A 27,129-nucleotide genomic window follows, 5' to 3' on the forward strand; every position below is an offset into this window, starting at 1 on the left:
CTGAACGGAATGTGTTTCATGCCCCACCTGTTGTGCTTATTAATGGTGGTTCATCACCAAGGTGAGAAAGGTGCCCATGTTCAAAACAGTTTAGTCACAACAGCCAAGAAGCCTCGGTCTCATGTTGATTGTGGGTTTCCACGAGGTGAGCCCAGTCGGCACAACCGTAGGGGACTAAATCGCTCCAGTGCAGAGAAATGTACGACTCCACCATCACCTCTCTCGTGGCAGAGGCAAGGCAAGCGGGCCAACCCCGCTGTAACTAAGGGCAGCATTGTCACCTTGCTTTGGTTGACCTTTTATTACGCAGGAATATAACGCCTCACTTAGGGCATATAACATAAGGCAGCGGCATCACTCAAATTCATAGCTGTGGCTTGACCAGGGGATTGCTTTCTCAATTGTCAGAAAACATATCTGCAAATCGTTGGAGGTTCTGTTAACAAGTGAAAGTACTGCAGATGTTACATGCCACACAGACAACAAGATAATGAAATGTTACAATTTTACTTAAAGTGATTGTAATCCATGAGAGGGAGAGTAAACCACAGCATGAACAATATGATTCTGGGGTAAATATAACATGACAGCACAACCATGTGTAATGCAACTGTTTTTTCTAAAAATGCTTTTGAAAAACTTCATTGGGAGGTGTATAATTTATAAGATTGAGAAATACACAATTTTAACCTCGTTTTACATGAAGTGTCTAAATCAATTTGCTCGAAATAAATATTGGATTATTTTCCTTTATGCAGAATGTACCAGAAAGAGAATTTAGTCCAGAATTTCAAACAGGGAGCAAGTCACGAGTGCAGCCAGGGGGAACTGCAAGCCCAGTGGTGCAAGTAAATCAGATGACGTCAAAAAGGTAGTTCAATCCATCTACAGAGGACCTACAAGAGCACGCAGGAACTAAAGATGAGAAAGATTATAAAGAAGATGATGATGGTGGTGATGATGATAATACATGCCATTCTCTCACCATGGCAGGTGCTGGAGCAGTGGGTGCCGGAGCCCAGGCTGGTGGAGCGGCACGTGGCTGCCAGTTGGCTCCTCCCGTTAACTTCTTCTCACCTCCACTCCACTGGCCCCTAGAAGAGGCAACACACGCACGGCAACTGCCTGTCATCACCACAACCCAGTTCAGCTCACCACTCATGTGACCTCCAAGAAAGCGAGAACAATTCATTCAGGATAAATTCAAGAGCGGTCAACCAGAGGCTTGGCAAAATCCTATGAGCTGATGACCAGAGAGACTGAAAAAGTGGTCCAAGTTCCTTTCATAAGTGTTTTAAATTGAGCAAAAAAATGGCCTGGTGATAAGTGCCAATAACGTTCAAAGTAATCCAATCGAGGTATTCTGGGTTAGGCCACAAGCTTTTGCCACTCACTACTAAAAGGCATCTTCATGCAGGAGTTCAGCTGATGCAGCGCCTTTCATAAAATCTGACGGCACTTGGCATTAATGAAAATTGGGGTTGGGTTGTGTAAAAAGTGTCTAAGTTAGAATATAAAATGCCTTCTAAATGAGAATTGTCTTTAGGCAGAAGGACTTGTAGATCCCAACCAAACCAGGCTCCCTGACAGTCTTCGGCAGAGAGTTTTACAATCCGGGTAACACGGAAGTGAAGGCCCGATCACACGTGGACTTGAGATTTTGTTTTGGGAATGCAGGGGAGATCCAAGTCCACTGATCTCAGAGTTCTTGTTGGAACGTTGGGGCACAGCAACTCCCCAATATATGGAGCTGCGAGATCATTCAGTGCCTTGAATGAGCGGAGGACCTTGAATGCTGTATGGAATTTAACCGGAAATCAGTGAGGCGATGCAAGCAGAGGGGTGATACATGTTCTGAACGAGGAGTTTGGGTCAGCTGCATTATCAACAGACCGGAGTCAACAAAGCACCATGCTGGAGGTGCCAGTAAACAAGGCAATGCAGTCGTGGATGTGAGAAAATGAAAGTGCAAACCAATTTATCCACATTAGCAGCCGCGAGGATTGGATGTAAACCAGGAAATATTCCGTAAATGGGGGAAAAAAAAGCAACCTTGAAAATTTTATGAATGTGGGCCTCGAAAGTGAATGATGCATCGAGGAACACGCCAAGATTTGACTTTCTGGTGCAGAGAGTTTGTTGTGACCATCGGTCATCAGATTGAGCAGACCTGCCTGTACCAGCTGGCGACGAGACCCAATGAGCATATATCACCTCCGTTTTATCTCTCATTCAGATGGAGGAAGTTGTGCTGCACCCAAGCTCTGATAATTGAAAGTACCACCTAACACGGTCATGTAGATACAGAGGAGACGTGGACCCAAGACAGAGACCTGGTGGGGGATGCCGAATTAAACTGTGCTGATTTGCATACTTAGAGCCACCCAGGCTAAACAATTGCTTGCACTTAAATAAATAGCATCAAATCCAGTATAGCGCAGTAACATTAAGGTAATTAGAAAGTAAATGGTGTTGGGAACCGAGAGGCAGCCACATGCCTGAGAACCTTGGAAAGAAAAGGCAGATTGGAGATAGGGTAATAGTTGTTTGGTGAATCAGAATCAAGGCCTGGGCTTGTTGAGTAGAGGGTTGACAGCAGCGCGTTTTAAACGAGAGGGGACCGAGTCGGTGAGTGCGATGGGAGAAACAATCATGGCAATGTTGACTAACTTACTGCTCAATAAAGAAGATAAATAATGCTACGTCGATGGAAGCAACACGTTGTGATACACAAGGGACAATCGTGGCACCGATACACTGGTACAAGAAGGCAGTGTGACGGAATTATGGGAGTAAACGGATGTTCTGGGGCGCAGTTACAGCCTGTCCTGTTGTTGCCGTCACCCTTTAGTTGTTGGAGCTGGTACTGCGGGCATTGTCACTGTTGTTGTTGCTGTATTTGTTGCGGTTTCTGTAGTTGTAGTCACAGTTTTTGCAGCCGTTGCCATTACTGTAGTTGAATAATTTTTCTAAGTGTGGATTATCACCTGCTCTCCACCCTTACAGCCAAACGCAACACAAGCAAGCACAGATGCACAGCGTGACCACTGCAACACATGCGAAAAACTCGGTGTGCCCAACCCTAAAACATGCACATTATAAGTTTATCACTGGAAAAATTTCCATCTTTGAAAAGTAAATTGAATGTATATATCGGTTGTAAAGAAAAACTACACATTTAATATATTAAATGGTAAAACTTACTTTTTTGCTGGACTGCTGATGCCAAGATCTGTTAAAAAAATGGCAGTATAAGATTTGGTAATGGCACAGGATGAAAAGCACAACCATTTGTAAATACATTCAAAGGACCCACATTTAAGCACGAAATCATTCCCAAAAATGAGTGTTTTAAAAGAAAGCTAAGATTTGTTTGACAATTATAAGCAATTTGCATGTATTATTATTATTATTGAGATTATCATTAGACTTATTTACCCAGGAAAGCCCCACTAAGTCTCATGACTCTTTTTATATAAAAAATTATAAAAACTAAATTTTACCAGGTCAGGCCCCACTGAGCTATGTAGCTCTTTTTCAGAAGTGGCCTGGCTATCACAAATGACAGCTCAACGAAGTGGCTTCTCATTATGTGGAAATTTACAGCAGACAAATACTGTGAACGCGTGATGTTGATTCTAAATGGAGGGAAAAACCGGAGGACCCGGAGAAAATTCCACGCGACCACGGCGAGAGAGACCGGCAAACTCCAAATATACAGCAGGAGTCAGGTTTGGGATCGAACCCACGACCTCCTGCATACCAAGCGAGGTAGTTTTCAGAGGGGTCCTGCCAACTGTGTACAGTAGTGAGGCGGGTGGGGGTGACGTCGCTAAATGTAATCCCCAGCCGAGTAATTTTACAGTAAATCTTCAGCATTGGGATATTTGTCCAATGGCAGTTTCATTGTTTTTCCATAAGTTTTTTTTTTGGGTTAGATGACACTGGTTGTAATTACTACTAGCCTCATCATTTCTGGCTATCGCCTGATGAGGCTAGTTGTAATTACCAGCAAAATGTCGTACTCTCCAACACCGGTGCTGAACTATTTGGCACTTTTTATGTGCCAAACCTTACTAATTGGTTGTGTTGGGTGGTGGCAGGTTTAACGACACATTTGTGCGATATAACACCAAAACAAAAAACCTCGTATGAATAATATTGGTCGCGAAAGCCTGTGTGTCATACATTGTTTTTTCAGTTTTATTATTGTGACGGGTTTTATCCACTCTGCGTCAATTTGGAAAAATTTGGTCAAACGCCACCTCACACATGTTGTCGAGTTGGTGCACACTGACGAGCATTAAAAGGCCCCCTACTCACTTCCAACAAGGTTCGCCAGCGACGAGTCAAGATCGTTTGCGACGAGCTTGCCAGTCGCCTGCTGCGCATGTCCTAGAACTTGAGGCTGCATCTGCGGTTGCTGCTGCTGCATGCTTGGTAAAAGCATGTCTCCTATGAGGTCAAATCCTGCAGGTCACAACAACGTACACACACACACACCTGGGTTAGTCACCGTATCTACCATTAACAAACGTCGAGCAAAGGCCTCCAAGGCACGCAAGTAGGGAGCAGTGTTAACACACCTGTGATCAAATCAGGGACTGATTTTAGCAAGACAACCTGGAGGAGCCTATGGGTCAGTTGACAAACCAAATCCCACTGCTGATATGTATAGCCAGAAACAGAGTTTAGATAAATGGATGAAAGTGCAATATTTAAATAACACTGCATTATATCAAGCAACTGCAGTTCTGGTATTAAGGTTGAATCCAGCATTAAGCTGCTTGCTTGATTTAATGGGGGTGCCACAGTTGCGAGATTTCAACTCCCTCACATTGTATGCAGAAGGTCGTGAGTTCGATGCCGACCTAGACGCCTGTATATTTAGAGTTTGCATGCTCTCCCCGTGGTCGCGTGGATTTTTCTCCAGGCTCTCCGGTTTTCCCTCCACACTTAGAAACATGCGTTTAGAGTATTTGGATGCTTGTACATTTCCACATGGTAAGCCACTTCGTTGAGCTATCATTTGTGGCTAGGTGACTTCTGAAAAAGAGCTACATAGCTCAGTGGGCCTTACCTGGTAAAATAAGAGAGTTTCGTTTTTTTAGTTTAATGATTTTACACTCACCGGATTCATGATAACTTTTTCCAGTCATTGCTCCCGTATGTGTTTAGGTAGCAATCTATTCTTCTGGCTGCTCTCATCAGTACTCTCGCTGCACTGCTACTCGATGGAACTTTTTACGGCTGTGCTCACACAGCTTCACCATGGAACTCTTCTGATGATCCAAGAAGCTTTTTAACCCTCCCGTGGCGTCCTTACTCTCGACCTCGGTTTCTCTAAAATTTGGCATCATTTATTTAGCTCCAGGGGTTCCACCTAACCTCTGGCACCCCTTTCCCCACCATTCACTGCCTTCCACCTTCCCCCCCAACTTCTTGTGCCTCGCCCCCCCCTCTCTCACTTCTCCTTTGGCCCCTGGACCCCTCCTCTGGCGTCTTGGTGTGGCTGGGTTCAATGGACGTCTCCCTGGCAACCGGCTGGGGGGAGGGGGGCACTGGGGGGGGGGGTATTTTGGTGGGGGCCATTTGGGGCTGTGACACCAACACATGGCTGGGTGCACTGGAGGTTACGGAGGAATGGTCAATACTTAAATGGAGGTCAGAGATAGAACGAGGTTTCATACTAAAAAAACTCGAGCGCACACGGCACACCCCACGCACACAAGGCACCATGCGCTCCCACCTGATGTTTCCTGGGAGGGGGCGGTGGCAGCAGCAGGGAGAATGGTTGTGGGAGCGATGGGGGCGGCTTGCGCACCAAACATGTCGAAGTCAAGCTGCTGGGAGGAGCCCCCACTTTTGGGGTCAGACGTAGGCTGCAGGGTCAGTGCTGCGGAGACCCACACAAAAAACCAGCACACAATACCATACTTTGTTAAACTAAACAAAAATCTCAACTATTTTATTTACCGGATAAAGCCCACCTGAACTGCGAGTTCATTTTCAGAGGAAGCCTGGCCCACACATGATGCCTGCTGATGTGGTTTATATAAAAAGTGGGAATTTAAAGTTTCAAAACTTTTGCCAGTTGCAAACATTGACTAGGAAAAGAAAACACTTGTGACGATAATCCAGGTGCAAGGTTTCCACTGCCAAGAGAAAAGACTACTTTTGGTCAACAGTACTGTGGGCCTGCTCCAAAACCATCACATGTACCACTACAGGAATACATCGGAATCCACTAAAAGCTCCCCAGCGCAACGTCGCAGAAAACAATAAGACTTACTTTTGTATTGCAGCAAAATGGCAGCTTAAAAAAATGGCTATTATGCAGCAGAAAGAATGACACTATGTAACACAATTTTTGTTCCTGGGTAGTAAGTGTTATTTCTTAATTGTTTATGCCTAAAAAGTAAAGAAAATGGCTATTATTCACCACAACCTTTGCTTTTGTGACCAGTACAGTGATATTTTGAAATGTACTTATTTTCAATGAGAAAACGGGCGAAAGTGTCTTTCCGTTCACGTAACTTCAGAATATTTTTTTTACATTTTTTATAGTAAAGTAAAATTACTAAGATTTAGAAGCGAGTAGTTTTCCGAGATTTACGATTATACTGTAAATCGCTTTCACGAATCAGCCCCCAAATGTAGTCTCCAATCATGTTCTCGTTATACGGTCCTTGGTTGTGGCGTTCAAAGTCCAGTATATCCTGGTGGAAGCGCTCGCCTTGCTCCTCCGAGTACACTCCCATGTTACCTTTGAATTTATCAAGACGAGCATCAAGGATATTGACTTTGAGGGACATCCTACAGCCCATTGTGATGTAGTTCTTGACCAGCCTCAAACAGCTCCACGTAGTTTTTGACCTTGTGATTGCCCAGGAAGCCACGAACCACTGCGACAAAGCTGTTCCAAGCTGCTTTCTCCTTACTAGTGAGTTTATTGGGGCATTAATTGCACTCCAGGATCTTCTTTATCTGTGCTCCAACGAAGACCCCAGCTTTGACCTTTGCCTCAAACAGCTTAGGGAAGAAGTTTTGAAGGTACTTGAAGGCTGCCGATTCCTTATCTACATCTCTAACAAATTGTTTCATAAGGCCCAATTTGATGTGCAGTGGTGGCATCACCATCTTCTGGGGTCCACCAGTGGCCAGTCCCGCCTCTGGTAGTGTGCCTTGGTGTCCCTGCTGTCCCAAAAGCAAAGATAGCAGGGAAACTTGGCAAAACCGCCTTGGAGACCCATCAGGAATGCCACCATTTTAAAGTCTCCGATGACCTCCCAGCCATACTCATCATACTTCCAGGCATCCAGCAAGGTCTTGATGCTGTTGTAATACTCTTTGAGGTGCACCGAGTGAGCCAGGGGAAGAGACAGGTACTCGTTACCATTATGGAGCAGCATGACTTTGAGGCTCCTGGATGAGCTGTCAATGAAGAGGCGCCACTCATTCTGGTTACAGGCGATTCCGATTGTCTCGAACAGACTGGTCACATTGTGGCAGAAGCAGAGCCCATCTTGACGGGTGAAGAAGCTGCAAAAAGATTGGTGACGCTTCCTCTGATCTGCGACTTTCACACTTTTATCCAACAAGTTCCACTGCTTGAGCCTAGACGTCAAAAGCTCGGAATTGGACTTGGTGAGACCAAGATCTCTGATTAAGTCATTGAGGTCTTTTTGGTTGGGGTAGCATGGGTTTCTCTCCTCAGCTCCACCTCTGAAATTGTCATCTGGATCTAGAACACCTTCCTCGCTCCGAACTTGCAGCTCTTTTCTAAAAACGGCTGCTCTCTCTCCGGAGGAGTGGGTACGGGGAGGTCATGGTAGTTTGGCACTGGGGCGATGGATGAAGGAAGGTCTGGATACGTGATAGCAGGTGCATTTTTGCCAGTCCGACGTTTGGAAGGGTCCACCATGCAGAAGTAGCAGTTGCTTGAGTGGTCAGTGGGTTCCCGCCAAATTCTTGGGATAGCGAACTTCATGGCTCTCTTTTACCCTCTGTACCATCTTACAAAATACATTTATTTCACCCATGACTAATGTGTAAGAGATTCTCTCACCATTTTCATGATATATTATTTAAATAACATTGAAAATTGTAAAACATTTTTAAACTTTTACAATTTTTATTTTTTACAAATTTTAGAACAAAAAATTCCAAGCAACAATTGTACATCTTATATTCCAGAGTTTGTTTGCATTACTCGCAGGTGAAATGGCGTGCCAAGGGTTTGTCTTGATCCCCGACAGACATGCAGAAATATGCCTTGTAGGCCTCACACATCTTAGCAGATGCTTCCACAGAGTATTTTTTCGCTCGTCGTGATAAATTGGATGCAGACATCGCAAAATTCGTGTGCCGGATGCTTGCAGCCTCTTGATGCCATCTCACAAAAATGCAGATATGTATCCACTTAGGCAGGTGGAACTAAACTGAACTGGTGGGCTTAAGGCCCCTGTATTTACACTACAATTAATATTACTGGAAAGTTCTAGAATGTTCTACAAGTTTCTCCAAGTATATTTAGCACTGAATATATCTGGAATGTTCTGGAAAATAGGTACATTTCAAAATATCACTGTCCTGGTCACAAAAGCAAAGTTTGTGGGGAATAGCCATTTTCTGTACTTGAGGCAAAAGCAATTAGGAAATAACACTTACTACCCAGGAACAAAAAAAATTGCTAAACAAAATTGTTACACATAATTATCATAACCTACAGTCTGTTCTATAATGTGGTAGTTGCCTTCCTAAAGAATACCGTTACGGAAAAATCGAGTTATAATAAATACTATTGGGTAGAGCATAGTCCTCGATAACACGTGAGATGCTTATGCAAGTTGAACAAAGACTGAGGTGCACGGTTAGCATCTACAAGTATCCAGCAGCATCCCAATGCCTTGTGTGATGCTATGCCGAGGCAACCATACAACCGCTTATTCCTACTTGTGTGACGTAGATCCCTTCATTCGATCACGTTACAGCAATTTCGCATCCGTGTTATAAAATTACGTGTTTCCTAATACTTTCGTCACGTTATATCCAATTCGCGTTATGAAAATGCGGCGTTATAGGAGAACAGACCCTACATTGAAGCATAACATGAAGGGGGGGCAGTGAGGAGGGGATGATGAGAGGGAGGCAGAGGGAGGGCGGAGTGTGAGAGGCAAACAGAGGTGGTGCACCCTGCTTTCCGGAGACAGCACACGCATGCCTCTATTAGCTATACAGAAAACTTCTATCAAAATTATTTTTAAACTATATACGTATTTTGTTTTACCAGGTACGGCCCACTGAGTTGTATAGCTCTTTTTCAGAAGCGACCTTGTTGCAAATAATAGCAACAACAAAGTGGCTTATCATGTAGAAATTTATAGCAGCCAAATACTATAAAACACATTTTTGTAAATATGGGAGGGAAAAACCAGAGGTGAGAAACATTAAGGTCTTTGTTGACGATGGGTGGGTGATTGTCGTCGGCAAGAAAATGTGTCAACTACCTTGCAGTGCTCACATCTCTCAAAGAGCCAAATATCACCCCCAGGCTCACAACACCGCTTCAATACTCACAATTTCAAGCAGAATGAGCATATACACTTAATTTGACAACAAATCAGCTGCATGTAGCAGGGAATGATCATGTGAAATGTAAAACCTTGGTTAAATGTTACCTGCGAAAGGATCAGGAGCTGGAGACGTGGCAGAAATTGGCATAGCCCCCTGTGTAGGAGATCCAAACGCATCTATATCCGCAACATGGCAAGAACACATAAATGAGACGTTAACCATGTCACGCATATTATTGTCATTCCAATGCTGCGTGCAGGACTCCCATGTCACGTGTTTCACAGGGACAGTTTGACTACTTCACAATGCTGGTCCGCGTGAACTGATGAAGGCATGGAGCCAAGATAGATGTGGGAGCACAGAAGCACAATACAACAATGGATGTTGCTGCACTGCCCTATGTTGACCACCACATAACGCAGCATGGTGGTCACCCATCCAACCCTGCTTTGCTTTCAAGATTCGACAAGATCAAGTACAGATCGATTCAGCCACCGATAAGTACTGATTACTGCGGACTGATAAAATATACAGTAATAGATATGTCACCTAGTTAAAATTTATATATATTTCATAACATGGTGCAGTGAAGCAGTGAATACCAGTTTAATGCTTATTACAGCACATTAGCTATGCATGGCCACGTTCCCACACTTCAATTCATAACATGATCAGCAATGCTCATCTCTGCAATATGTAGACTAATTTTACTGGCTTCCCACTCAAGGATATTGAAGTGCAGCATAGCTCATCTACTACAAGCCTACCTCCAAGAAGGTCTATAGCAGGAGCAGGGGACGCAAATGATTCAGATTTGGCAGGAGATGCAGTCGAGGATGGAGTTCCAATGAAAGGCTCTGATGCATTTTAAATAAACAAAAGCACAGGCAACATACAGTATACAGTTACTAATGAATGAAACCGCATTTCACATCACCCATACGTGAATGTGTCAATTGACAATGTGGACTCCCTTGCAAAGCGAACAAGCAAAAGGTGTTCCATCTCAAATGGATTTTTTCAGGGTCAAGTAACTTACTTAACAAATAATATAAAATTTAAAAAAATATGGCAATTGCTCTTATAACAGTGCAGACACCACAAGCCTTCATGTGTTATTTTTCTATTATACGTGTCAATGTAAATATGTAGGTATACCATATATTAATTGCACTGAAGCTGTACACTTTGTTAGGAATGTTATAAACATGCATAAACGTGCGTGAAAGCAAGGCGAGATGATGCTTATTCATCGACGGTAACAATTTACCCCACCAAATTTTGATGAATCGACATAAACCTATTAATTTCTGGCCATATATTTTGTATATGTGGAAATATATCGTGGTTTCGAATCTATTATGGTATAAACATATGTTATACGATGCATATCTATATCCTGTATATATAAAAGGGACATTTGTGAATGTGTGTCTGTTCGAAATGTTTAGCATACTTCCCGTCATGCGACAAACTTTAAATTTGGCATGTGGGTAGTTTCCAGACTGTACACAATGCAAAAAGTATAAAAATAGACTTTTGTATTTTGGGGGGGGGGGGGGGCGCAATAATGGATATATTTTGCACGGCACGTGAGCGGTGATGTTCCTAGGTCATGATGATGACATCTGTGAAGTGACATCTGTGATGTGACATCTGTGATGTCACCCGCATGCGGCAGCGTTACGCAGTGTGCGTGCTGACATCACGCCTCCCCCCCAACCCTCCGCGCAGGCCGTGTATTAATCCAAGACAAGAATCCAAGTCTTAGACAAAGCCGGGTAGTAAAGCTAGTTAAGCATAAGAATCTATTTAAATCGATGGATCAAGGTATAGTTCCTGTGACATAGAAGCACAGGTCATCGTGAAATGTCTAAAGATGCCACCCCATCTTGCCATCACTTATCCAAGATCCCACAAATCTTGCAAAATCGACAAAAACGCCAAAGCCTACTCTCTTACACTATCCGACCTTGTGGTTACAGACCTCTGGGTGCTACTGCAATGCCCGTCTCGGTAACCTGCCCACCTGCATACTGTACGTATATGTTTCACTCAAACCTTCCCATTTCTGATGACATCTACAATGCTTTCCTGCGTCGTTTTTCCTTGAAATTTAACGCTTCTTACCACGAATTAACATCACATTATTGGCATCTGCTGCCTACAACAGTATTAAAAAGTCAAAAGCTTATTTTTTGGTCGCCTCATTAAAGTCTAAGACTTGTGCAACCTCCGATTCCATGCTGGTTTCACGCAAGGGGGATTTGCGTAAATTCTGTGAGAATGTAGTCACGGTGTCAACACCCTCAGGTCCACCATCTCACTTTCGCACAGACAACAACCGCCATTCGCCATTAAGTGGCAGTGACATCACCATGGCACTTGTGCCAGGCCAGGTGCACTTTAAGGCCACGTGAAGTGTTGAATGCCTGCTGGCAGGTCACAGGACAGACCGAGGTGCCATGGGTTGGTTGACTGAGATGACTGGCCGATGCACCACCTGTGCCCCCTATTGTGCTAACTATGCAAAGACACACACACAAGTGCGCCTACGAAGGGGGTGGTTGGCCAGTGCCATGCATGGCCGCTTTTGCCTCCATAGTGGTGATGTTTACACACACCGCACAAGGTACTAATTTGAGGCTGGGTTAACCTAGAGAAGGCCAGTTCAGATAAACGTCACAAATAGACACACATACACTGTCACAAATCTGCACGCAGAGGCACACAATATCACAAATGCAATAGGGTGCGTGCCTGTGTGCGTGTCTGAGTGTTCATGTGTGTGGAAGTGAGCAATGGTGGACTTGAGGGTGGTCCCGACTGCCCCTAGGTTATCATGGAATTTACACAATTATTCTTGAGCGAATCCTGTATGGAATCGGAGATAGGAATCATCATGGCCTAGGAAATGTAGACTTGCGTAAGTCGTTCGGTACTTAGACCACGGATTACCTGTGTTACACTACATTGGATAAAACTACATTACTTTTAGGGACTTAAAATCCTTAAGTTGCGGGTGCTTAAATCCTTCAGGCACGATTGCATGAGGCAAGTGACAATTATAGTCGTGGTCGAGAAGAAAATCCAGGCCCAAGATACTCCCATGCCACCAAATAACATATCTGCCTTGTGCTCCCTTTTCACTTTTGACATTGATGTTGCAAATGAACGAATAGGATCTTCAAGCTCAACAGGAAATGTCTCCAGTGAACCTCAGTGTTCCCCCACCGCTTCAAGGTGCTGGGTAGTCATTAAAATGTACAATGATTATTTTGCTTAAGTCTCAATATAAATATTTTATGACAAATAAACTAAAACCTTTTAATTTGGATTATTTTCATCAAGTTCACTTATTCACTATTTTATATTTTGTACTTGTGCTGTACAGTAGCGAACTGTGCCCCCTTTTGCTGCCATCCACACAACTGAAGCTTTCACTCTCTGCAAGTGCCGTTGCCTTGTTCCCTATTTTTGCACTATTTGTGGTGTGGAGGAAGTTGGAGCGAGAGTAGAAAAGTAGAAACAAGTGCCGAGTTTAGCTTTAAAAGTGGGAGTTGTTGGATGCACCTGCTCATGGCAAGCGAGCATCTGCATAGTATATGAATCAGTCGGATTTACAGAGAAACACGGGAAGGCAATCGGGAAGAGTGTGGCAACAAGAGCACCGATGACTGCCATAGTATCATCATCTTCACCCCCATAATCATCATCAGCCAAAGTAAATCAAACTTCCAAATGTACGGGACCATTTATCGATTTGTTTTGTTGTACTAGGAGTTCTGATTTATCTCAGGAGGCCGGGCAACCGAAATAACAGGAAGATCCACCATCATTGGACCTCCTTTGCCAGTAGCAAAATATAATAGAGTTTTTCCACTTTTTTATGGCAACAAAACCGAAACATTTTTTACGAGGATTCATGTCTGCATTAACCACACTACTTGCAGTCAAAATGCAGACATGAATCCTCGTAAAAAAGGTTTCAGTTTTGTTGCCAGAAAAAAGGGGAAAAACCCTATTATTATATTTGGTACTGGCAAAGGAGGTTCAATGATGTAGATGCTTACCCCGAACCCTCATTACTTTGTTAGTGTATTGTCTTTGAGCTGTACGCCTTTTGGCGTCATCTGGTCTAGCACCAATTGAGACGAGGCTCTAAAGAAAGCTGTCTCTGGTGTAGACCAATCAGATTCAAGGACAATGCATATATTATCAGAGTGTGTTTTTTGTCTGCATTTTGACTGCAAGTATTGTGGTTAATGCAGACATGAATCCTCGTAAAAAAAGTTTCAGTTTTGTTGCCAGAAAAAAGGAGAAAACCCCTATTATTGTAGGAAGATCCATTTTAATTATTTGGTTAAAAAAACCCTCAATATTCAAGAACCGCCACAATGCATTGTGTGGTGAATACGAGATGATAGTCACGGAAAGGTCGTGAGAATTTTATTTTATTACGTTTTATTTTTATTATTTTATTTCCATTCTACGTGACTTTACCGAAAGAACCAAGAAGACTTTCTAGACCATTATAATGTACATCGGTAACTTACTCATAACTGGAGATTAGACATGTAGCTTTGAAAACATCCCCCAATTGTCCTGTTCAAGGCACGTCATGAGATTAAGAAATGGCCTTTTGAAATCATTGCAGAGCACTGTGTCACATCAGAAGATAGCCTCAGGAGATGACACCACAGACCTACTTCTGGAGTCACTCCGATATAATCTTTCATCCAAGAGACATTTCCCCTTCATGTTCTATTAGGTCACTTTGCTACGTCATCCGGCATATTACAAGAAGTGGAACTCTGCAATGGGGCGTGATATATTACTCGAAAAAGCGAATGTACACAGTTCTGCAATTAATGTAAGTTTTACATTTATGGCAAATGGCCATTCAATCACACTTATCAGACTTGATTTGAAGCCGCATTTCAACTGCAGAGTTTCAGTGCTTAGACACAAACCTGGCCTCCAATACATAGCAATGATTTAAACATCATATTTGATTGTATAAAATTAACCTCATGAACAAGCTCGACACATCTTAAATATATGCAGAACCTGAAAACCTGTTTTAGATCAGCGATGTTGATGTGAAGTTACGATGATGAATCCAAAGTAAAAAAATATATAAAAATCTCACCGGCAAGGAGATCTGATGAGGCCGGTGCATCAGACATGGGAGATGCCCCACAAGGTGGGGATGTAAAAACGTCTTGGCAGCAAGCAACGTGCACGGAGTTATCAAAACAGGCAGCACCGAGGAAAGAAAGGATTGTAATGTCAAATGCTAGAAGATAAAATAAAAACGGTGGTACTTTTGTATGCAAACATGTTTTTTTTTAATAAGTGGGTTCACAAAGCAAGGGCCGCAGCTCACCATGCATGTCATTGTAAAGGTGCCCATGCCACATTGATTCATGGGAAATAGCCAGTGCCTTCCAAGCTTATGCACAGAAGCCGATCTAGAAACCAGCATCATCATTGTGGACAAGCAAATATTTAAACTCCTTTTGTCTCTGCTAAATATTGCTTCAAGAGCTGGAATATGCCAGATGTATGCACAAAACCAAAGTTACTAAAACATTGGCAAACATATTGAGAAGGCAATTTATTATTTAACCTGTGCAGGCACCACTTTTATCAGCAATGGCGCAGTGATTTACAAAGGATACAATTTTAGAAAAAGGATTGAAAAGTGAGCCTCCAAATACTTTCCAACTGTGTTGTGGAATTGTGGCAGTCCATGGAATAATTTTGAAAAAAACGCTTCATCTGTAGAAATCCCAAATAACAATACTATATTCATCTACATTATTTCAGTAACTCGTCAAACTAAATAACAAATTAAGGGAATGCCTTGCCAATTGAATGTATAATATACGAGGAGCAATCATTTAACCCGTGAAAACCTAACAATGAAGGCGAGTGTAAAAAATGAACGTTTTCATAAATAAGCAATTCATTGGCACGCATTTCCCCACAGCATGAATTATGCAAGTTATGTAAATGAGAATTAACAGTGGAGCTCAAACAGGACGATGGCAATTCAACCATTACACCATAAACAAACATGCATCAATGACCTCTCACGATACAGTTCTGCAGTTTCAAATGGGTATATATTTAATTTAAACAACTTTTAATCGATTGCTTAAATGTTTGACAACCCATCTGTTTATGTCAGCCTCCTGTAGAGTTCATGAGTGCCCACATTACGTTGAGAGGAGCTTGGTCATTCCCACAGCCTACAGAAGGCAGATGTTGTTATCGTGATAAAAAGAACGGGCAGCATCAAGCATTAGTAATAACATTTTTTTTTACTGTGTTAACCAGGTTTCCATTATGCTGTGTGAATGATTTAGTTAGAGGCATTCGGTGAAAGCAGTAGAAGCTTATGCACAGAGTCTGCAAAAGATGACGTTTAAGAGTGGCTTTATTTATATTGCGGTGGCCATGACAACCAAGTATGACACCCCCTGCATCTGCAATATTTAACTGTAGTTACTGTCAGGTATGATGAGTGGGGGATATATCGGTCATCACGGTGTAGGGTAAAATAAAGGAACTAGGCTGCTGGAGATGCATGGTGGGACATTGCACATTGTCCATTACGGGTGCCAATAGTCATACATGATGACACGGATGTTACCAGGTCCTAACCCTGTGATGTCGCTATGGAGTCGGGTCTAAAGTCCGTGGACCAACACAGAAAGCAGCGATTGTTCTTGAGGAACAGGTTTTTTTCCCCCTCTCTACAGTTCCTTCGGTTGCAATGCACTTAGTTCGTCAGAATTCCCCACCTGGAAAAACCGTCAGACTTGCGATTCAAATCACTTGTTTACATACTCTTTGGTTCTATTCGGTAAAGTCACGTAGGTAAAAAATAAAACAAAAATCACGACGTTTTGGCCAGAACACAAGCGGCCTTCATCAGGTGAAGGGACCAGGCTGTCTCGAAACGTCGTGATTTTTGTTGTTTTATTTTTTACCTACGCGACTTTACCGAATAGAACCAAAGAGTATGGATCCTTGCAGTCACGAAAGCTTTAAATCACTTGTTTACATTGATTAATATTAACATGCTTGTTTACCCAGAAAAGCCTCAGAGTCTCATTGCTTTTTCAGGAGGGTACTGCCAGGTTTTTGTAGTCAAGGGAAATGACTGCTGTGTATATTTCATTTTAATTTGTGGGTATTTTTTTACATTTGGACTCTGACGCAGGTGCACATTGGCCTATTCTTGCGAATGGCATCACAGGATCTTTCACGTCCAATGTGAAGCAGATAGCGCATATTTTGACAGTGAATACACTCGCAGGAATAACCAGGTTGGTCGCTGGATGCGAACCATGAACACCTCTGTTAACTTTTTTTGGTATTAATTTAATATTTTTACTGCAAATGTTGAGCAAAAAATTACCCCCAGGAACATAGCCCTAATAAATATATTTGTTCAATGGTAAAATAGGTTTCGATTTACATTGTTTGGCCCAACGTCACACACATTTCCAAAGTAAATAGAGGGCTTACTGCATCTGAGAAAATGTTCTTCATTTAATTTGGCACTGGTCCAGGAGCACATGACTAGATCCAATTCTGGTTTTTATTTTCAGTTGATAGGCAACAATCTGGGCAGCCATCTTGCATATGCCTAGGCCAGGGGCCAGCAACTGAAAATAACAAAGTCATTTTATATGAATTCGGTAAAAAAGCTCGATATATATTCTTAGTTCTTTCGGTAAAGTCACGTTGAAGGGAAACAATAAAATAATAAAATATATATAAAACAATAAAAATTCTCACGACGTTTCGACCATAACACAAACGGTCGTCATCAGGTGTGATGATGTTTGTGTTATGGTCGAAACGTCGTGAGAATTTTTATTGTTTTATATATATTTTATTATTTTATTGTTTCCCTTCAACGTGACTTTACTGAAAGAACTAAGAATATGAATTACTGCAGTCACGAAAGCTTTAAATCAAAATTTAAAGCTCAATATTTCAAGAGCCGCTATGCATGCGAATAACATTACGAAGCAGTCCTTAAAGAGCAGCTTTCAGCTCGGGAACCAAAAGTTGCTGACCGCTGACCAAGTTCATCCCATAATTGTCTCTCAATATGGAAGCTTGTGATTTCATTAAAGGACAAACTTATCAGAAATATCGTATGGCGCATGGTCCAGTGACAATCATGAATGCAATCTAACTTGAATTGTGGAAGTTTGATGGATATCCAGAATGTGCAAATCCTTTAATACAAATATCTTCCACGTGTAAGCCCAGTGCAGCAGACTCTGGATGAGGGGGACAATTCTCCGAGTGTTCTCATGTCTCTATGGGTTTAAATACATGGTCAGAGTTATATTTGCAAGATATTTGACTGCTGTCAGCTCAGATTTCACAACATGATTTAAAACGTGTAAAAATTATTGCTATAAAATGTAATAATTCTTCCAAAAAAGTGAGCGCCAAGCCATGTTAGGCCACAGACTTGAGTAAATTGCAGTTATTACCAGGACAGAGGGAAGTCCGTTGTTAGAACTCGAGTGTACAACAGCTGCAGAATTAGGCTCACATCACAACCTACTTGACAGAAGTGAGTGACGCCGACGGGTTAAAACAGGTAAAATGTGCACGTGGATGCATCGAAGCTGAATATTTTCCAAGCGTGGCAGAAATTCCATTGAAAACATTTACAACAAATTGCAACATTTGGGAAAAACAAAAACAAACCACGGGTGAAATTATAATACCGGTGTGGTTTGGATAATGGCGGAGACGTTACATCTGGCATTGAAAACGTACACAAAAGCCAAAACTTTCCCAACCACAGGTAAGGTATAGAAAAGCACCCAATAATTAGGACAGAGAATACCAAGGTAGACATCCATGAGCAATGATGGCTCTTGCTATAGCAAACAGACCATGAATGTTGGGGTTGAGAGTTCATATCTTCATCAGGGTCAACAGGCCTCCCATCAATCGTTAAAACAATTGCCGTTAAGCTCACCATTAGGAGCCCTGTTTCTCTATCAACCAAGCTACAATCCTAACCAACAATGTATTAGAGCTATGTAAACGCAGTGGCGACATGCAAATCACCATGCAAATAAACTGGCGACATTCACTCCGGGTGGTTTTGAGCAGCACAAGACGGGGGATTGAGAGGTTGGGGCACAGACCACAAACACAACACTCAATGCACATGGTACCTGGAGCCAAGAGGTCTACGTTGGTGGGGCCTTCAGGCTTAGGAGACCCAGCCCGCGTGGGCTCGGGCAGGGAGCCGAACATGTCTGCAGAAAGCAGAGCGGACCACCCACTCGCAAAGCACTGCGGTTCACGCTAACATTGGGAATGTGCACCCTTTGTGCAAACCACAAGCTGAGAAGACTTTAGCACAACTTCAAATGACAAACTCTGTCTGAAAACTCAAAAAGCACATGCAGTAATGAGCCAACATCTCGGGCAATGGTCCTACAAAGGGTAGAGATAGAGAGGTCAAATGCTTATAAGAGTTAGTGAACTTTTCTAAGTTATTTTTTACATGATAGTTATTTAAGCCTTTTAAATGGAGGTTGAAAGCACAAAAGCTTGCCGTCCATCCGTCTGCCTGTCTGCAACATGAGGGAGGTCCCGATAATTCTCGAAAGATGATCCAATATAAAAACACAACTTTAGTCCAAGGTTGTGCTGCTATTAAGGACTTACCCAAATGAAAACCGGCCATATTGATAATGGTTTCCCAAGCCCACTAACTTTTGTTAATAGTTAATCTAACGTGGTTAATCTATGTCCTCTAATCCACGTGTCCTTTTTTGTCATCCCAATGCATTTGCAAGTCTACACCTCTCCATGTTTCTATGCATGCGCTTCAGTTTTGATTGTATTTGTTAATGTCTAAATTTGTGTTCTGCATGTCATGGCAGAAATAAATGATTAATTAACACAAACTTCAGGACAAACATTTTAGAAAGATATTAAGGATCCATGCATATGCATGGAATTTCTTCCTTGTATACGTGTGTTTTATTCGTTTAAAAAGGGGACTAAGAATCTGATAATGAAAAACTATTTATATGCATATTGCACCTCCACTTTAAACCATTTCCCCCTCCCCCCAGACCTCACTGTAAAATGTTTAAATTAAAACCAATCTTCGATTTTTCCTGTTGCCGTCTCTCTTATCTACTCTGAAAATGGGTACTCTGCACAGTGTAGACGTTCTGCATATAGTTCAGAATCTCAGGTCTGTGTTTGTTATTAATGACCATGGTGGTAAAATATATTTAGCCGATGCTTCTACACCAATCCAATGTAGTCCCTAACATGTAGATTGAAAACTAATTTTTAAAAACTGATTTTTGTACTTAGTTTGTGGTCCTGCTCCCCACACCTTCGATGAGCACGGTTGGCTACATATGGTGCGAAAGAAGTTCTACATACATAGAGTTCCAATCATACTCCATTATACCTACAATTGCTATTGTCAAGAGAGAAACTTCGATTTGGGACTTATAGGTGAGAGTTAACCACGCAGTGAGTGAATATCTCTAGAAGAGGATATCACAGAACTAGTGTGAAAATGTCTTCAACTGGTTTTTCGCATTATAAACTCCGCAAAGTGGATGTTGCACAGCAATTAAAAGCAACTTTAACATTTCTCAGGAGTTGGAATAAGCCAAATGAAGTCAAACAAACTCAATTGGTTTAGAGCCCGAGCGCGAGTACCTGAGAGAACGAGTCTACATTCTCAGCGGTGGCAGCTCTGTTGCAACAACACAATAGGTGCCCCCGAAAAAAAGATTGTTCACTTCATTGAATGAGACGGTCAACTCTGCAAAACCTCTCGTGTCAAACATCACGTTAAAGATCATTACATTCCTAGGATTCACGTCTAATCATCAAGCTCTTGTGAATCTCAGGTATTAAACGAGGCTTAAACCTGAGGCTCTTGTTGATCCCACACCACCTGTTGCCTAGGACGCTTCCAGCACAAAGAACTCACTAATAGCAAAGAAAAATATCGAGGTAATTACAGTAACGGAGGTCTACTCAGAATTACCAAAGGAAATACAGACGACATAAGGAAGTTTTGTCCCTTACTCTGGTACGCTAAAATAAGACGAGCAGTAGACATTGAAGTGGGTTACAAATCTACGACCATTAATTAACCAGGTAAGGGGCCGGATGAAAGTATAAGCCATGGGTATCCCGTTAATAACTAATGCAAAAGAATATGTATTATTAAAATGAAAATGTTGACCACGACATGGGCACACAGTAAAGATGATGTAATATTACAGGGTCTAACTTCCAAACTGCAGCAGCCGGTGCACGTTCATAATTTCCTGCATGCGTTACCAAGCAGCTACAGAAATACCACGAGACAGTTCTTGAAGCTTTCATGGGTAAACTTGGATGTATTATTATTAATTTCGGCATAAATGTGTACTTCGCCCTCTATTGAATCTGTAAGGTACCATGAGAAATTCAAATTATCGAACAGCACATCATACTCCACCTCAGCATGGTTTGAAAAGCAAAAGCGATTACAGCATATTGGCTTTCGAAGGGACAGAATCTTTACCGGCAAAAAGATCTACAGAGGCGGCAGGGGCTGCAGGGGCAGTCGGAGTGAGCAAAGGGGGCACAGGGGCCGAAGGCGTGAGCACAGCGGCAGCCGGAGACGGTGCGAGGGGCAGTGTCACCCCCGCTGCGTCAGGTGCTCCCTCTGGCAATGCCACCTTGATGGCAAAGAGGTCCAGATCGGCAGGGGCTGCGTCTCCAGCGGATCCCGCGCTGGGAGCAAACGGGTCTTGGGGCAAGCGGGAGGAGAGGGGGTTTAGGAGAGGGGAGGGGGCAAGGCCGCAGTGGGGAGGAGGAAAGGAGAAATAGGGACCAGGGAAATAGAAAAGCATACTACAGGAACACTAATTCAAGCGTTCAAGTGTCCAAAAGAAGGTGCCTCATTGGTTAAAAACAATTAAATATTCAACAGTTTGACAATGTTTTCTCTTGTGCAAACCAATGGATTATCCCAAGCATTCAAATCACTCGCTACTAATTAATGAGACCTAATTCAAAACCGGTGAAAGGTTTCTCTTTTAAAAACAAATTCTATAAAAACACATTGATCAAGACGGTTCGTTGGCAAATTAATTTATATTGTATTTAATTTAGGGCTGAAACAAATCTCATTATTTTTGTATTATCCATATTTTTTTGGACTGCCATTCATGCAAAGAGTCATGAATGGCAGCTGCACATGATTCCCCAAAACAGTGAAACAATTAGAAATAGGTGATGGTGTAGCAACAAAGTGGAACCAAATGGAAGAAGGAAAGACAAAACATTTTGTACCGGTCTGTTCTGGAACTGGCACAAGCTTGGTTAAGTGTACGCTGTGCCCTGCTGTATAGGGCTACACGCGGGTATTGAATGGGATAATGTTGAAAGGATACAAAAGCTGGATGAGACCAACAGAAATGTTCGGATTGGCTAAGGTTCGCGAAATTGTGGGCATTTCGTATGAGAACGAATTCAAATAATAACGTTTACAGTCTATAAGTCTCGGCATTTTTTCCCTTGTTAGCTTGGAATAGAATCACAAATTATGAGATGTGCTAGCGAGTCAGATGACAGAAAAATACACAATAAACTACCGAAAGAACCAAAAGAAGATAAAACTATTTATTTTTATTTTACAAGGTTAGGCCCACCGAGCTATTTAGCTAATTTTCAGATGCGACCTGGCCACAAATGACAACTCAACAAAGTGCCTTATCATGTGGAAATGTATAGCAGCCAAATACTCTAAACACATGTCGATTAAAAATGGACGGAAAAACCGGAGGACACAGATACAAATCCACACGACCACGGGGAGAGAACATGCAAACGCCAAATATACAGCAGGTGTCAGGGTCAGGATCGAACCCAAGAACCTCCTGTATACCGGGCGAGGTAGTTAACATCTCGCCACCGTGGGACCCAACCAATGACTCCCCACTGCAGCAGATATGATCAATTACAGATCACACGACATCACAGATCATCCAATGATGTCACACGTTCCCTGGAGGATCTCTTACCCAGTCACAAAACAGCACTAATGATGTTGTGAAGGTAGGTTTTTGAGATTTTTTTTATTATCACACGGAGCTGCGCTATGTCAAGTTATGTGACAAGACATTTTATCGCGTGGCAGGTGCATCTTCATTTATAACAGAGCCAGCACTGCTGAGATCACGAGTTCAACTCTAAGTGGCAGCCAAGATTAATCTGGGTTGTCAAGTGTGGTGGATCATTTCAGCCAGGTTATAAATGTACTTAAAGCATTGACAAATGCATGCTTTTAACTACAGACAACAATGGAACATGTAAATTATAGAACATATGAACGTTAGAGATATATTATTGATGACTCTTTGGTTCTTTCGGTAAAGTCACGTAGAAAATAAATTATCATTCATTCTTACCTGATGATGGTTGCTTGTGGTGCAACCGAAACGTCGTGACTTTACCGAAAGAACCAAAGAGTAATTCCTGCAGTCACGAAAGCTTCGAATGTAGTTTATATTACTGATGCTTCATGCAGGAGTGGATATAGCATAATGAATATGATAAAAGCAAGATCAGAAGAATGCTTGGAATTACTGACAGGCACACAGAGGGACACGAGGATTAGGCAAACACATCAGAGACATGATATCGGTCATCATCCAGCAGTGGATAAATCAAGGCTGATGATGAGCAACTTGGGCCTTCCATGGTTTCTCCAAGATGATCTTGACCAGAAAGAAGCGGGGACCCGGGCAAGGAAACCAGGCGAGGCAGGCTTAGCCTACGGCTTAGCCTGCCGCTTAGCCTGCCGCTTAGCCTGCCGCTTAGCCTGCCGCTTAGCCTGCCGCTTAGCCTGCCGCTTAGCCTGCCGCTTAGCCTGCCTCGCCTGGTTTAGAATTTAACTTATTAATGTTTAAAATGAATAAGTTAATTTTGAATGACTTCCCATAAACACATAATGCGATGACAATCACATGTAATAACATCAGCTTGTTTGTTTAACAGATAGGCTTTCGCGACCAATTTCATCCAGATGTTTTTTTTTGGGATATATCGCATAAATATATAAATGTGTCGTTAAAACCCGCCACCACCCGACACAGCCAACTAGTAAGGGTTGTCACGTAAACATAAAATGCCAATTTGTCACTAATACAGCACACCGGTGTGTTGGAGAGCCAAACCACAGCATTTACAAACTGGGTACGACGTTTTGCCAGTAATTACAACTAGCTTCATCAGGTGACAGACAGATTTGTGGAGAAGTCTTACTGTTTCGTTCCTTATATATGCTCTTGTCAAGACACTCATTCATCGAGCTAAGAAAGTGTCAGATGGTGAGTCTGAGGAGTGAAATTCAACATGTTATAGAGGCGCTGCAAATGAATGGGTACAATGATGCACAAATAAACAAGGCATTGAATGCCAAAACCAAATCAAATAACACGAGCATTGAAACTGCCCAAGTAATTAAAACGATCAAAATACCATAAAAATGTGGGAGTAACTGATAAACTAGCCTGATGTTTGGAAAAACAAAACATCCAAGTCAGATTTGGCAGGGTACATAAAATACAGAAATTAATATCTGGTACAAGAGATGTACTACCGAAGCTGTCAACAAAAGTTGTGTAGAGGATTAACTGCACTTGTGGTAAATGTTTGGTTGGGGAAACAGGACGAATGATCAGCACGAGACTAAAAGAACATCAGAGAAATATTAAACTCCCAAATGCAACCGTCAGCAGCAGCAGAACACGCATGCCAACAAAGACACTCAATTGATTTTGATAATGTTGAAGTTCTGTGCAAAACTAGCTCTACTGGCCATGACTAATTAGAGAATCTATCGAAGTTGAATTTTTTTTAACCGTTCGGATAGCTACCGACTAAGTGCTGCGTGGAAGTTAATCATCAAATAATACATTATTTAAATACATGCCTATACAGGGCACCATACGTCAATAGGGATGACCGTTGGCAGGGATATTTTAATACACACAATGGACAGGAAGGACAAGATCAAAGGGCTCATATCAAGCGCATGCATAATGTACTTTGACTCATTAATCTTCCCCTCCCACTTTGCGCAAGAGCGCAGAAGTGTGGTCACCACATTTACGCTTCTATATAAGGAACGAAACAGGTGGACTTCTCCACAGATCTGGCTGCCGCCTGATGAAGCTAGTTGTAATTACTGGCGAAACGTCGTGCTCAGATTGTAAATGTTGTGGCTTGGCTCTCCAACACACCGGTGTGCTGTACTAGTGACGAATTGGCCACGTTCTGTTTACGTTAAAACCCTTACTAGTTGGCTGTGTCGGGTGGTGGCGGGTTTTAACGACACATTTATATATTTACGTAATCTAACTAAAAAAAAAAACCTCTTATGGATCAGCTTGTTTATAATTCCGAAACATTTAGACACACCGGAGGCCCGGTGGCGTGTGAAGCCTACCAGCATGTGATGTCACGATGGCTTAAGGGGCTCATGTAATTAACGATTAGAGAATTATTGAACACATTTCAGGCAACAGTTGATGAATTTGCCCAATCATCTTAATGAAGGCAAAAGTCCTTCATAGTAACAAAAACAGTTTACGAGGAACAACAAAAAAGACTCGATGTCAACAATAAAAAGCGCGACCTTAAAAAATTAAATATGTAGTGTGTCACATGTCAAGCAATGGATCCTTCTTCATAGAAAATAAAAGAGCCCAGAGAGACCGAGGGGATCGGTGTTGGGGACTGCACTTGTGTCGACTATGAGGCTTGATGAGAATTACATTTTGGTTGACTTATGAACGGTTTCTAAATTGGCATACGAATAGTTACTTATTCGTAGCAATTGGGTACCACACAAATCCTTCAACAATCAAACATGTTTCAATAAATAAACGAATTTGTATTGAAGGTCAATTTATAAAATGTTACAAGCACATTGCGTATTGAACCCAAAACTAAATTAGAATTGGGCCTGGGAATCCATAACTTAGCAGATTATGACAATTATGGTTTTATTGACGTAACAACAGCAGTTTTGCCCATACTGCATTGTGCCAGAAATTTAAATTTTTTTATACAAACTAGTTTATTTATTTTATGGTGACCCATCATGAAGTACATTTTTAAACTCTTTTCACCATTTCTCTGGCCTCTAATTATGCACTTAGAAGACGGGCTATTGCCCAAAACGTCACCTATTTAACACTTTTACGGACGCCCTATTGACAAACGGGAGTTTTTTTTTCCCCGAGTTTACATATGATAACCTTTATGATAATTATTGTGACCCCCTGTTTCACACATACATACATACAAAGATAACTCATCAATCCTTGGTCCTGGAGGTGAATGGGTAAGAGAAAAAAAACACTACAGCGAAACACCTCTTCACAGCTGCGATAATCACAGATTATAGGAAGTCCAGCAATGTATAATATACCAAGCTCATTCTATACCACATTGACAGGCTAGTGCCTAATGTTTAATCACGTTTTAGTCATTCCTCCAGCATGATTGTGAAAGGGCAGGGGGGGTAGTAGGAGAGGAAAGACCGCAATGGGGGTGGATCTCCCCACTCAAGATATTAAAATAATAATAAACAGTAGTCCCTCGGTTAACATTTTAATCAGTTCCACAAAAACTACTGTTAACCTAAATAACTGTTAACCGACTATACGAATTCCATGTTAAAAGCATGAAGCCGTTCAATCACATAAACGTACCGTTAATCAACATTTTTACACGAGTCAAACCATGGAGTCCCTATGGTTAGGCAAAACGTTAACCGAATAATCGTTAACCGATGTCACGGTCAACTGAGGGACTACTGTACATTTAATGTGTTTTTGTTATTATTAACTAAGGACCCCGTTTAAACGGCATCATGTTTCAGTACCGCCCAGGCCTCCCTCACCCACCCTCCCCCCCCACCTCTTTGGGAAGCATCTACATCTGCCTCTGCCTGCAAGGGACTGCGCGGTGCGCGCCCGTGCCATCAGCAATACAACTGGAGAGGCACAACGGGGGGGACACTCCGCCTCTGGAATTTGTTGTTGTTTTGTGACAGACGCGGCAGCAGCAGCCCAGAGGTAATTTTTCCCCTCTCTCAACAACGCCGCCCGCACCAGAAAAGAGGTCGACAGCCGCTTCGGCTCCGTCTCCCGGCTTCGCAGTGGCGGCGGCGGCGGAGGAATTGGCAGCAGCGGAGGAGGAGGCAGCGGTGGTGGCAGGCTCGCTCAGGGTTGAGGCAAACACATCTGCTCCGATGCAATCCCCAATTTCCAGTGAGGCAGGTAGATAGGCAGGAAAGCAGGAAGGATGAAGAGCGCGTAAAAGACAGATACACAGAGGAACGTTTATACCACTCTTAACACAGATGGCTGGGTGGCTCGCAGGGCTTTGTGAACACTTACTGTTTAATGTTCCCACTTTATTGAATATGGACTCTGAGGTGCAGGAAACAAATAA

At 42.4% G+C, this 27,129-nt stretch overlaps 1 protein-coding gene across 10 annotated transcripts in view; it reads right to left on the reverse strand.

Moving 5' to 3' along the window:
* LOC116952896 (clathrin coat assembly protein AP180-like) overlaps positions 1-27,129 on the reverse strand; it is a 229,334-nt gene that overhangs the window by 23,763 nt on the left and 178,442 nt on the right. For 8 of the 10 annotated variants that reach the window (XM_076074560.1, XM_076074558.1, XM_076074563.1 and 5 more), the window contains 10 exons: positions 26,787-26,918; positions 21,182-21,409; positions 18,804-18,887; positions 14,729-14,800; positions 10,344-10,433; positions 9,681-9,752; positions 5,750-5,896; positions 4,324-4,470; positions 3,205-3,232; positions 986-1,094 (listed from right to left, as the gene is read on the reverse strand). In XM_076074560.1, the coding sequence (XP_075930675.1) occupies positions 986-1,094; positions 3,205-3,232; positions 4,324-4,470; positions 5,750-5,896; positions 9,681-9,752; positions 10,344-10,433; positions 14,729-14,800; positions 18,804-18,887; positions 21,182-21,409; positions 26,787-26,918 (1,109 nt within the window). The remainder of the gene's footprint in view (positions 1-985; positions 1,095-3,204; positions 3,233-4,323; positions 4,471-5,749; positions 5,897-9,680; positions 9,753-10,343; positions 10,434-14,728; positions 14,801-18,803; positions 18,888-21,181; positions 21,410-26,786; positions 26,919-27,129) is intronic. The other 2 variants (XM_076074561.1, XM_076074566.1) reach the window with 2 other exon arrangements.

Source organism: Petromyzon marinus, chromosome 49, assembly GCF_048934315.1.
Source record: "Petromyzon marinus isolate PM22_M1 ecotype Great Lakes invasive population chromosome 49, UKy_Petmar_22M1.pri1.0, whole genome shotgun sequence".
Classification (NCBI taxonomy): domain Eukaryota; kingdom Metazoa; phylum Chordata; class Hyperoartia; order Petromyzontiformes; family Petromyzontidae; genus Petromyzon; species Petromyzon marinus.